The 12,354-nt window shown below is 44.0% G+C and overlaps 1 protein-coding gene across 1 annotated transcript in view; it reads right to left on the reverse strand.

Annotated features, from left to right (window-relative positions):
• Positions 1-8,376: 8,376 nt before the first annotated feature.
• LOC139746978 (uncharacterized) overlaps positions 8,377-12,354 on the reverse strand; it is a 95,273-nt gene continuing 91,295 nt past the window's right edge. The window contains exon 11 of the mRNA XM_071658671.1: positions 8,377-9,003. Within this exon, the coding sequence (XP_071514772.1) occupies positions 8,935-9,003 (69 nt within the window). The 3' untranslated portion in view covers positions 8,377-8,934. The remainder of the gene's footprint in view (positions 9,004-12,354) is intronic.

Here is a 12,354-nt window from a genome sequence, read left to right on the forward strand (position 1 = left end):
TTACATCCTCGATAAAATCTTTTCACTGCTTCTAACAACTTGCCTCCCACACCATATATTCTTAGTACCTTCCAAAGAGCATCTCTATCAACTCAGTCATATGCCTTCTCCAGATCTATGAATGCTACAAACAAATCCATTTGCTTTTCTAAGTATTTCTCACATACATTCTTCAAAGCAAACACCTGATCCACACATCCTCTACCACTTCTGAAACAACACTGCTCTTCCCCAGTTTGATGCTCTGTACATACCTACACCCTCTCAATCAATACCCTCCCGTATAATTTACCAGGAATACTCAACAAACTTATACCTCTGCAATTTGAGCACTCACACTTATCCCCTTTGACTTTGTACAATGGCACTATGCAAGCATTCCTCCAATCCTCAGGCACTTCACCATGAATCATACATACATTAAATAACCTTACCAACCAATCAACAATACAGTCACCCCCTTTTAAATAAATTCCACTGCAATACCATCTAAACCAGCTGCCTTGCCGGCTTTCGTCTTCCGCAAAGCTTTTACTACATCTTCTCTGTTTACCAAATCATTTTCCCTAACCCTCTCTCCTTGCACACCACCTCGACCAAAACACCCTATATCTGCCACTCTATCATCAAACACATTCAACAAACCTTCAAAATACTCACTCCATCTTCTCACATCACCACTACTTGCTATCACGTCCCCATTAGCCCCCTTCACTAAAGTGCCAATCTGCTCCCTTGTCTTACGCACTTTATTTACCTCCTTCCAATACATCTTTTTATTCTTCCTAAAATTTAATGATACTCTCTCAACACAACTCGCATTTGCGTTCTTTTTCACCTTTTGCACCTTTCTCCTTGACCTCCAGCCTCATTCCTTTATACATCTCCCAGTCATCTGCATTTTTTCCCTGCAAAAATCTCCAAATGCCTCTCTCTTCTCTTTCACTAATAATTTTACTTCTTCATCCCACCACTCACTACCCTTTCTAATCAAGGCCCCTCCAACTCTTCTCATGCCACAAGCATCTTTTGCGCAAGCCATCACTGCTTCCCTAAATAAATCCTTTTCCTCCCCCACCCCCCTTACCTCCATTGTTCTCACATTTTTCCATTTAGTACTTAGTCTCTCTTGGTACTTCCTCACACAAGTCTCCTTCCCAAGCTCACTTACTCTCACCATCCTCTTCACCCCAACTTACTCTCTTCTTTTCTGAAAACCCTTAAAAATCTTCACCTTCGCCTCCACATATGCATATATGCATATATACATATATATATATATATATATATATATATATATATATATATATATATATATATATATATATATATATATATATATATATATTTTTTTTTTTTTTTTTTTTTTTTTTTGCTTTGTCGCTGTCTTCCGCGTTTGCGAGGTAGCGCAAGGAAACAGACGAAAGAAATGGCCCAACCCACCCCCATACACATGTATATACATACGTCCACACACGCTAATATACATACCTACACAGCTTTCCATGGTTTACCCCAGACGCCTCACATGCCTTGATTCAATCCACTGACAGCACGTCAACCCCAATATACCACATCGCTCCAATTCACTCTATTCCTTGCCCTCCTTTCACCCTCCTGCATGTTCAGGCCCCGATCACACAAAATCTTTTTCACTCCATCTTTCCACCTCCAATTTGGTCTCCCTCTTCTCCTCGTTCCCTCCACCTCCGACACATATATTCTTTTGGTTAATCTTTCCTCACTCATTCTCTCCATGTGCCCGAACCATTTCAAAACACCCTCTTCTGCTCTCTCAACCACGCTCTTTTTATTTCCACACATCTCTCTTACCCTTACGTTACTTACTCGATCAAACCACCTCACACCACATATTGTCCTCAAACATCTCATTTCCAGCACATCCATCCTCCTGCGCACAACTCTATCCATAGCCCACGTCTCGCAACCATACAACATTGTTGGAACCACTATTCCTTCAAACGCACCCATTTTTGCTTTCCGAGATAATGTTCTCGACTTCCACACATTCTTCAACGCTCCCAGAATTTTCGCCAGCTCCCCCACCCTATGATCCACTTCCGCTTCCATGGTTCCATCCGCTGCCAGATCCACTCCCAGATATCTAAAACACTTCACTTCCTCCAGTTTTTCTCCATTCAAACTCACCTCCCAATTGACTTGACCCTCAACCCTACTGTACTTAATAACCTTGCTCTTATTCACATTTACACTTAACTTTCTTCTTTCACACACTTTACCAAACTCAGTCACCAGCTTCTGCAGTTTCTCACATGAATCAGCCACCAGCGCTGTATCATCAGCGAACAACAACTGACTCACTTCCCAAGCTCTCTCATCCCCAACAGACTTCATACTTGCCCCTCTTTCCAAAACTCTTGCATTCACCTCCCTAACAACCCCATCCATAAACAAATATATATATATATATATATATATGTATATATATATATATATATATATATATATATATATATATATATATATATATATATATATATATATATATATATATATATATATATATATATATCCCTGGGGATAGGGGATTAAGAATACTTCCCACGTATTCCCTGCGTGTCGTAGAAGGCGACTAAAATTGGAGGGAGCGGGGGGCTGGAAATCCTCCCCTCTCTTTTTTTTTTAATTTTCCAAAAGAAGGAACAGAGGGGGCCAGGTGAGGATATTCCAAAAAAGGCCCAGTCCTCTGTTCTTAACGCTACCTCGCTAACGCGGGAAATGGCGAATAGTTAAAAAAAAAAAAAAAAATATATATATATATATATATATATTTTTTTTTTTTTGCTTTGTCGCTGTCTCCCGCGTTTGCGAGGTAGCGCAAGGAAACAGACGAAAGAAATGGCCCAACCCACCCCCATACACATGTATATACATACGTCCACACACGCAAATATACATACCTACACAGCTTTCCATGGTTTACCCCAGACGCTTCACATGCCTTGATTCAATCCACTGACAGCACGTCAACCCCGGTATACCACATCGCTCCAATTCACTCTATTCCTTGCCCTCCTTTCACCCTCCTGCATGTTCAGGCCCCGATCACACAAAATCTTTTTCACTCCATCTTTCCACCTCCAATTTGGTCTCCCTCTTCTCCTTGTTCCCTCCACCTCCGACACATATATCCTCTTGGTCAATCTTTCCTCACTCATCCTCTCCATGTGCCCAAACCACTTCAAAACACCCTCTTCTGCTCTCTCAACCACGCTCTTTTTATTTCCACACATCTGTCTTACCCTTACGTTACTCACTCGATCAAATCACCTCACACCACACATTGTCCTCAAACATCTCATTTCCAGCACATCCATCCTCCTGCGCACAACTCTATCCATAGCCCACGCCTCGCAACCATACAACATTGTTGGAACCACTATTCCTTCAAACATACCCATTCTTGCTTTCCGAGATAATGTTCTCGACTTCCACACATTCTTCAAGGCCCCCAGGATTTTCGCCCCCTCCCCCACCCTATGATCCACTTCCGCTTCCATGGTTCCATCCGCTGCCAGATCCACTCCCAGATATCTAAAACACTTCACTTCTTCCAGTTTTTCTCCATTCAAACTCACCTCCCAATTGACTTGACCCTCAACCCTACTGTACCTATATATATATATATATATATATATATATATATATATATATATATATATATATATATATATATATATATATATATATATATATATATATATATATATATATATATATATATATATATATATAGGTACAGTAGGGTTGAGGGTCAAGTCAATTGGGAGGTGAGTTTGAATGGAGAAAAACTGGAAGAAGTGAAGTGTTTTAGATATCTGGGAGTGGATCTGGCAGCGGATGGAACCATGGAAGCGGAAGTGGATCATATATATATATATATATATATATATATATATATATATATATATATATATATATATATATGGACTTTGCTGTGAAATGAGAGATGATGAGAAGTAAATGTTTTGGGAACAGTTGAGTAAGTAATGGGCGATTTTAACGCAAAGTGAGTAAAGTGGTTAATGAAAATGAAGAGAAGTCCGTGGAGCTGAAAAATTGTTGTTGACTGAGAAGGCTTAATTTAGAAAGAACAAACACAAGTATACGTATGTGAGCAGGAGAGATGGTAAGCAGGTGTTGTTTGATTACATACTAATTCATGTGCATACAAGATAGTGGCAGGTGGGACGTCTGATCGTTATCTGGTCAAGGCGAGGGTGAAAATTTGTTGGGGTTTTTGGAAAAGAGGAAATGGTATGGATGAAAATATTGATGGTGAAAGTAAGTAATCATAGAGAAGAAATCTGGGTGAGGAAATAACAAAAGAGATTGAGTGTAAAATGGCAAAAGGTGAGAGAAAATTAAGCTAAGAGAGTAAGAGAGGAAAGTTTTAGGGAGCAATGCTGTTATGTGTGAGAGAAGTATGTGAAATCCGGGAGGAGGGAAGTGCGTGATTGAGAAAGAGTAGCAGGTGATGGGATGACGAAGCAAAGTTGCGAGTGAATTAGAAAAGAGAGGTGTGTAGGCGGCATTTACAGGGAAGGAGCGGCAGAAAGTCAACAGAAAAATGTGAGGCTTGAAAAGAAAAAAAGATGGTAAATGCGAGTTGAGGTAAACGAGTATCAGCAATCTTCGGGGGGGGAATAAGATGTTTTGGTAAGAGGTTAATGATGTGAGATAAACAGCAATATCAAATGTGAACATCAGTGAAGGGGCAGATAAGGAAGTAGTGACAGGTCGTAATGAGGTGAGGAGATGGGGTGAGCATGTTGAAGGATGATGAATGTGTCTAATAACAGAGTGGTAGATGTAAGGCATATGAGTTGGGGAGGTATGCAAAGTGAGAGAATCTGGTTTTCCTCAAGAAAAGTGGTTTGGTGAAGTAAAAAGAGTTGATGAGATCTTTGCTTAAGATGATGAGATCTTTGCTTAAGATGATGTGTGACAAAGCGGCTGGAGTGGATGGTATTGCTGTTATACTTCTTAAGAAAGTATTGCTGACTGATTAGTTAGGATTTTGAATGTATGTGTGGATCATGGTGAGATGACTGAGGATTGGTGAAATGCACTTATGGTGCTACTTGTATAGGCAAGGAGGTATAAAGGTGAGTGCTCGATCTGCAAGGGTATAAGTTTTTTAAGTGCATCTGTCATGTTGTAAGCGAATGTGGCGATTGAGAGGGTAAAGGCATGCTTAGAGCATCCGACTGGGGAGAGGTGATGGTAATATCGTCAAGAGAAATGTGAATCAGATGTTTGCTTGAAGAACATACGTGAGAAATACTCAGAGAAACTGAAGAACATTTATGCAGCATTTATGGATCTGGAGAAAACATATTGTAGGGCAGATAAACAATCCTTGTGGAGGGTCCTATTAATGTGTATGGTGTGTAGAGAAAGCTGGTAGAAGCGTTAAGTCTTTGTCAGGAATGTAAAACGTGTGTGTCAGTAGGAAGAGAGGAGAGCGAATTGTTCCAGGAGAGGGTTGGTCTGCGGAAGGGGTGTGTGTGATGTCGTCAATGATGTTTAATTCGTTTATGGTTGGGGTGGTGAGGGATGTAAGTGCAAGGGTCTTAGGGAGAGGAGCGAGTATACAGTCTGTATGTCGTGAGGGGCCTGGGAAGTGAATCAGTTGTTATATGGTGATGATACAGCAGTGGTGGCAGATTCGAGTGAGAAGCTGAAGAAGTAGGTACCCTGGTTTAGGTGAGTGTGTGAAAAGAGGAAGTTGAGAGTAAATGTGATTAAAAGCAAGATTGTTTGGCTTAGTAAGGGCAGAATAACATGTTAGTTAGCCTGTGAGTGTGGATGGAGATATATAGAAGTGCAGTGTTTCAGATGCTTGGGAATGGACATGGCAGAGAATCGAACCATGGAAGCTCAAGTGAATTATAGGGTGGGTGAAGGGGTTAATATCATGGAAGCATTGAGGAATGTTTGAAAAGAAAGGTCGTTACCCGGGAGGTCGTAAAACGGGTGTGTTTGAAGGTAGTTATCTGAGAGATCGTACAACGGATGTGTTTGCAGGTATCGTCGCCACAAAGATGTGTATGGATGTGAGGGAGTGGCCATGGATAAGGATGTGCGAGGAGGGTCGATGTTCTGGAAATCAAATGTATGAGGACCGTGATATTAGTGGCCTATGTTCATTTGAGCCAGTGTTATAGAGAGCTGTTTATATGCGTTCCTACCACCACAGCTTGGACACGCGCCTGGCTGCTGCTTCCAAGTCTTTAATGTAGACACCGGCCACACAAGATTAGCCGTTGTAATACTCCATCTATTCTCAAATTGCGAAGCTGCAAAATTTTCTACTATCTTTCGTGTTTTCCTTTTCCTATAACCGTCCTACCTTGAAGAGTCAGGTGTACGAAGAGTCAGGTGTACGAAGAGTCAGGTGTACGAAGAGTCAGGTGTACGAAGAGTCAGGTGTACGAAGAGTCAGGTGTACGAAGAGTCAGGTGTACAAAACACGTAGGAAGCTGTGATGATATCATCATTCTTTTCCTCATGTTCTATTATATTTCTACTGCACACGGCCATGACTGGGGCTGTTCTGGCCCGGGCGATGACTGGGGCTGTTCTGGCCCGGGCGATGACTGGGGCTGTTCTGGCCTAGTCCATGACTAGGGACTGTTTTGCCTTGGGCCAAGACTGGGGCTGTTCTGGCCCGGGCCATGACTGGGGTTATTCTGGCCCGGGTCATGACCGGGGCCTGTTCTGCCCGGGCCATGAATGGGACTGTTCAGGCTCGGGTCATGACTGGGGTTGTTCTGGCCCGGGCCATGACTGTGGGCTGTTCTGGCCCGGGCCATGACTGGGGTTGCTCTGGCCCGGGTCATAACTAGGGCTGATCAGACTCGGGTCATGCCTGGGGCTGTTCTGGCCCGGGTCATGATTGGGGCTGTTCTGGACCGGGCCACGAATGGGGTTGTTCTGGCCCGGGCCATGACTGGGGCTGTTCTGGCCTGGGCCACAACTGGGGTTGTTCTGGCCCGGACCATGACTGGGGCTGTTCTGGCCCGAGCCACAACTGGGGTTGTTCCGGCCCTGGCCATGACTGGGGACTGTTCTGGCCCGGGTCATGACTAGGGGCTGTTTTGGCCTGGGCCAAGACTGGGGCTGCTCTGGCCCGGGCCATGACTGGGGTTGTTCTGGCCTGGGCCACGACTGGGGTCTGTTCTGGCCCGGGCCATGACTGGGGACTGTTCTGGCCCGGGTCATGACTAGGGGCTGTTTTGGCCTGGGCCAAGACTGGGGCTGCTCTGGCCCGGGCCACGACTGGAAATGTTCTGGCCTAGGTCATGTCTGGGGCTGTTCTGGTCCGGGCCATGACTGAGGTTGTTTTGGCTTTGGCCACGACTGGGGCTGTTCTGGCCCGGGCCACGACTGGGTCTGTTCTGGCCCGGGTCATGACTGGGTCTCTATTCTCCCGGGCCACGACTAGGGCTGTTCTGGCCCGGGTCATGACTGAGGTTGTTTTGGCCCGGGCCATTACTGTGGCTGTTCTGGCCCGGGCCATAACTGGGAGCTGTTCTGGCCCGGGTCATGACTGGGGTCTGTTCTGGCCCGTATGATGACCAGAGTTGTCCTGGTCCGGGTCGTGACTGGGGCCGTTCTGGCCGGAGCCATGACTGGGGCTGATCTGGCTCTTGCCACGACTGGGGCTGTTCTGGCCTGGGCCATGACTAGGGCTGTTCTGGCCCGGGTCATGCCTGGGGCTCTACTCTCCCGGGCCACGACTGGGGTTGTTTTGGCCCGGGTCATGACTAGGGCTGTTCTAGCCCGGGTCACGACTGGGGCTGTTCTGGCCCAGGCCATACTAGGGGCTGTTCTGGCCCGAGCCACGTGGATCACTGCATAAAAGAAAATTACTGTTCGTCTGTTCAGTTAATCATCCGTAGATTTTTGCCTTCGTCGTGGACGTGAGACTGATTTAACCAAGGAGGTGATATTACCACAACTCACGAGGACTGTACGTCAGCGTTTTCCATCATCGCCTTAACCTTAGCCTCAGGGAAATCTCAGGAGCATGAGGTTCTTCCGTCCATTCAGTAGGACTGCAACACCAGACTCGCGAATCCATCCTTCACCTTCAGGCGCTGAGCCACGGCACTGTTAGTCCCAGGACTTACAGCCTGTAGAGGGTATGCATCAGGCTAGGGCCTTGTGTACAGGAAGGAGGGGAGGAGAGTGGGGTTAAGGATACCCATGCTGGACCTCCTCCCAGAAGGGACTTAATGTTGGCGACTCTTAGGTCCAGTACACCTGGAATGAAGGGGTCAAATTTCCCATTATATATGGCTGTTGGGGTAAGGGTAGATAAAGGCATTTAGATACTTTAGTAGCTTTACTAGAAGTAGATAAGTCGGGTGTGAGGGAGAAATGATGGAGAGAAAGTTACCAGACAAGTGTTGTCACCAGAACCTGCATGACTATTGTATATACGAGTCAAGGGTAGATCTCTTTGTGCATGTCCAAGGTGAATGTTATGGTGGACCTCCATGGTGGATCTTTATGGTGGACGTCCATGACGGATCTTTATGGTGGACGCCCATGACGGATCTTTATGGTGGACGTCCATGGCGGATCTTTATGGTGGACCTCCATGACGGATCTTTATGGTGGACGCCCATGACGGATCTTTATGGTGGACGTCCATGGCGGATCTTTATGGTGGACCTCCATGGTGGATCTTTATGGTGGACGTCCACGACGGATCTTTATGGTGGACGTCCATGGCGGATCTTTATGGTGGACCTCCATGATGGATCTTTATGGTGGACGCCCACGACGGATCTTTATGGTGGACGTCCATGGCGGATCTTCATGGTGGACGTCTATGGTGGATCTTCATGGTGGACGCCCATGGTGGCATGGCTCCTATGTTTACATATCTGATGCTTTGCGTGCAGTGAAGACACCCCATGTTTGCTGGTTGGCCTCCAGCCGTGTGATCTGCAACATATGAAATGTGTAAACTGCGGCACACATATACACACTCAAGGACTGGGTGGACTGGACGACAGTCACCCAGACATTACAGGCAGAGTCGAGGCTAGGCTTAACTAGAGCGTTAAGTCATTTTGGTTTCTCACCTTGTGAGTAAAACGTTAACATGAAGAACAGAAGGAAGGCAGAGATGGAGAAAGAACCAGCAGTACTGGCGAGAGGAGCCACTGAATCCCAAGAGACAATGGTAAATAGTGAGTCAGTAAGTCAGAACAATGTGTGGAAAAATAGCTTGATTAACTCTGTATAAAAACGTGCAATTCTTCGGGAGCAGAAGAATAAGATCAACTTTTTAAAGAAAATGAAGATATCCAAATGGTGCAAGAAATGTAAGGATAAGATATGAAATGGTAGGAAGCTTGTTAGTGCGAGACTTTATCCAAAGAGGAAGAAAATCCGAGAGGGGTTGAAGACACGTAGGAAGTAAGGTTTCTAAAATTGGTAAAACGAAAAAAACTTTGTAACTTTAACAGAAAAACTGAGGATTAAGGTGCGATTACACAGTACAAGAAGACGGCCCAAAACGACAGAATCCTTATAGGAGGGGAAAACTCGAAGGCCAATTTCCAAATCCAGTGTTATGACAATTTCTAACATGATTAAGCAAGGCATTTGATTCTTGTCCTTTTCTTATACTATATTTATGTTACATAAGTCTAAGAGAAAGATCCTTACCAGTCCGCCCAACATAAAACATATCACAATTTGTACATGATACTCTATAAACAAAGTCTGCAGACATCATTTATACTATTGTTGTTACTGATGACAAAATTTACATTAAAGGGTTTAAGTAGCATAGGAAGTAATGTAAACACTTTACTAAAAGATCGAACTCAAAGATTCTTGGTGTTAAGGGGAAGTTTGGGTTTAACTCTATAAGATGATTTTTTTTTGCCAATTTAAGGAATTTGTCAAGGAACTAGGATGCTTTAACATGGATCCAGTTAGCTTGAGAAGACATTTTATAAACAATATCATGAAAATAATCACCCTATACACCTTAAAAATCCAGTTATCTTATACCAGTTTGCCGACTATACTACACATACCATCACTAGAATCTGTCTTAATTGTTAATACCAAGAACTTGAATTTATCCCCAGGGAACTTTAAAACCCATCCTGTTGGCAAACAAATCAATATGAAAGAATTATCAAGAGAAGAAAACATAAGAAAATTCGTCTGAGACACATCAGGCTACCAGGCCAACCCCCGCCATACAAGTCCCCTTACCCACGACACTCCCTAGCCTTCGTTTAACGGCTACTGTCGGTCAGGCCAATATGTTCTCTATGATGGTAGACGCTGTACGGTACTTCTGTTGTGATGTTGGGATTCTAATAACTTTATTAACTATTGGACCTTGATAAGGTGGATTGTTTTCATGAAACATTGCCAGATGTATACAAAGATCACATGTTAAATTTATATATGAACTCCTGCTCAAGTGCTATTTCACCTTATATATTCTCTCTTTCATACTATTTTCCATTTCCCGCGTTAGCGAGGTAGCCGTTAAGATCAGAGGACTGGGCCTTTGATGGAATATCCTCACCTGTCCCCTTTCTCTGTTCCTTCATTTGGAATATTAAAAAAACGAGAGGGGAGGATTTCCAGCTCCCGCTCCCTACTCTTTTAGTCGCCATCTAGGACACGCAGAGAATACATGGGAAGTATTTTTTCTCCCCTATTCCCAGGGATAATACGTATATATATAACATACAAACCTCAGTGAAAGAGAAGAGAGAGGCTTTTGGACGATTTTTGCAGGGAAAAAATGCAAATGAGTGGGAGATGTATAAAAGAAAGAGGCAGGTCAAGAAAAAGGTGCAAGAGGTGAAAAAGAGGGCAAATGACAGTTGGGGTGAGAGAGTATCATTAGATTTTAGGGAGAATAAAAAGATGTTTTGGAAGGAGGTAAATAAAGTGCGTAAGACAAGGGAGCAAATGGGAACTTCAGTGAAGGGGGCTAATGGGGAGGTGATAACAAGCAGTGGTGATGTGAGAAGGAGATGGAGTGAGTATTTTGAAGGTTTGTTGAATGTGTTTGATGATAGAGTGGCAGATATAGGGTGTTTTAGTCGAGGTGGTGTACAAAGTGAGAGGGTTAGGGAAAATGATTTGGTAAACAGAGAAGGTGTAGTAAAAGCGTTGCGGAAGATGAAAGCCGGCAATGCAGCAGGTTTGGATGGTATTGCAGTGGAATTTATTAAAAAAGGGGGTGACTGTATTGTTGACTGGTTGGTAAGGTTATTTAATGTATGTATGACTCATGGTGAGGTGCCTGAGGATTGGCGTAATGCGTGCATAGTGCCATTGTACAAAGGCAAAGGGGATAAGAGTGAGTGCTCAAATTACAGAGATATAAGTTTGTTGAGTATTCCTAGTAAATCATATGGGAGGGTATTGATTGAGAGGGTGAAGGCATGTACAGAGCATCAGATTGGGGAGGAGCAGTGTGGTTTCAGAAGTGGGAGAGGATGTGTGGATCAGGTGTTTGCTTTGAAGAATGTATGTGAGAAATACTTAGAAAAGCAAATGGATTTGTATGTAGCATTTATGGATCTGGAGAAGGCATATGATAAGGTTGATAGAGATGCTCTGTGGAAGGTATTAAGAATATATGGTGTGGGAGGCAAGTTGTTAGAAGCAGTGAAAAGTTTTTATCGAGGGTGTAAGGCATATGTACGTGTAGGAAGAGAGGAAAGTGATTGGTTCTCAGTGAATGTAGGTTTGCGGCAGGGGTGTGTGATGTCTCCATGGTTGTTTAATTTGTTTATGGATGGGGTTGTTAGGGAGGTAAATGCAAGAGTTTTGGAAAGAGGGGCAAGTATGAAGTCTGTTGGGGATGAGAGAGCTTGGGAAGTGAGTCAGTTGTTGATCGCTGATGATACAGCGCTGGTGGCTGATTCATGTGAGAAACTGCAGAAGCTGGTGACTGAGTTTGGTAAAGTGTGTGAAAGAAGAAAGTTAAGAGTAAATGTGAATAAGAGCAAGGTTATTAGGTACAGTAGGGTTGAGGGTCAAGTCAATTGGGAGGTGAGTTTGAATGGAGAAAAACTGGAGGAAGTAAAGTGTTTTAGATATCTGGGAGTGGATCTGGCAGCGGATGGAACCATGGAAGCGGAAGGCAATCATAGGGTGTGGGAGGGGGCGAAAATTCTGGGAGCCTTGAAGAATGTGTGGAAGTCGAGAACATTATCTCGGAAAGCAAAAATGGGTATGTTTGAAGGAATAGTGGTTCCAACAATGTTGTATGGTTGCGAGGCGTGGGCTATGGATAGAGTTGTGCGC

This window comes from Panulirus ornatus, chromosome 67, assembly GCF_036320965.1.
Source record: "Panulirus ornatus isolate Po-2019 chromosome 67, ASM3632096v1, whole genome shotgun sequence".
Taxonomy (NCBI): Eukaryota; Metazoa; Arthropoda; class Malacostraca; order Decapoda; family Palinuridae; genus Panulirus; species Panulirus ornatus.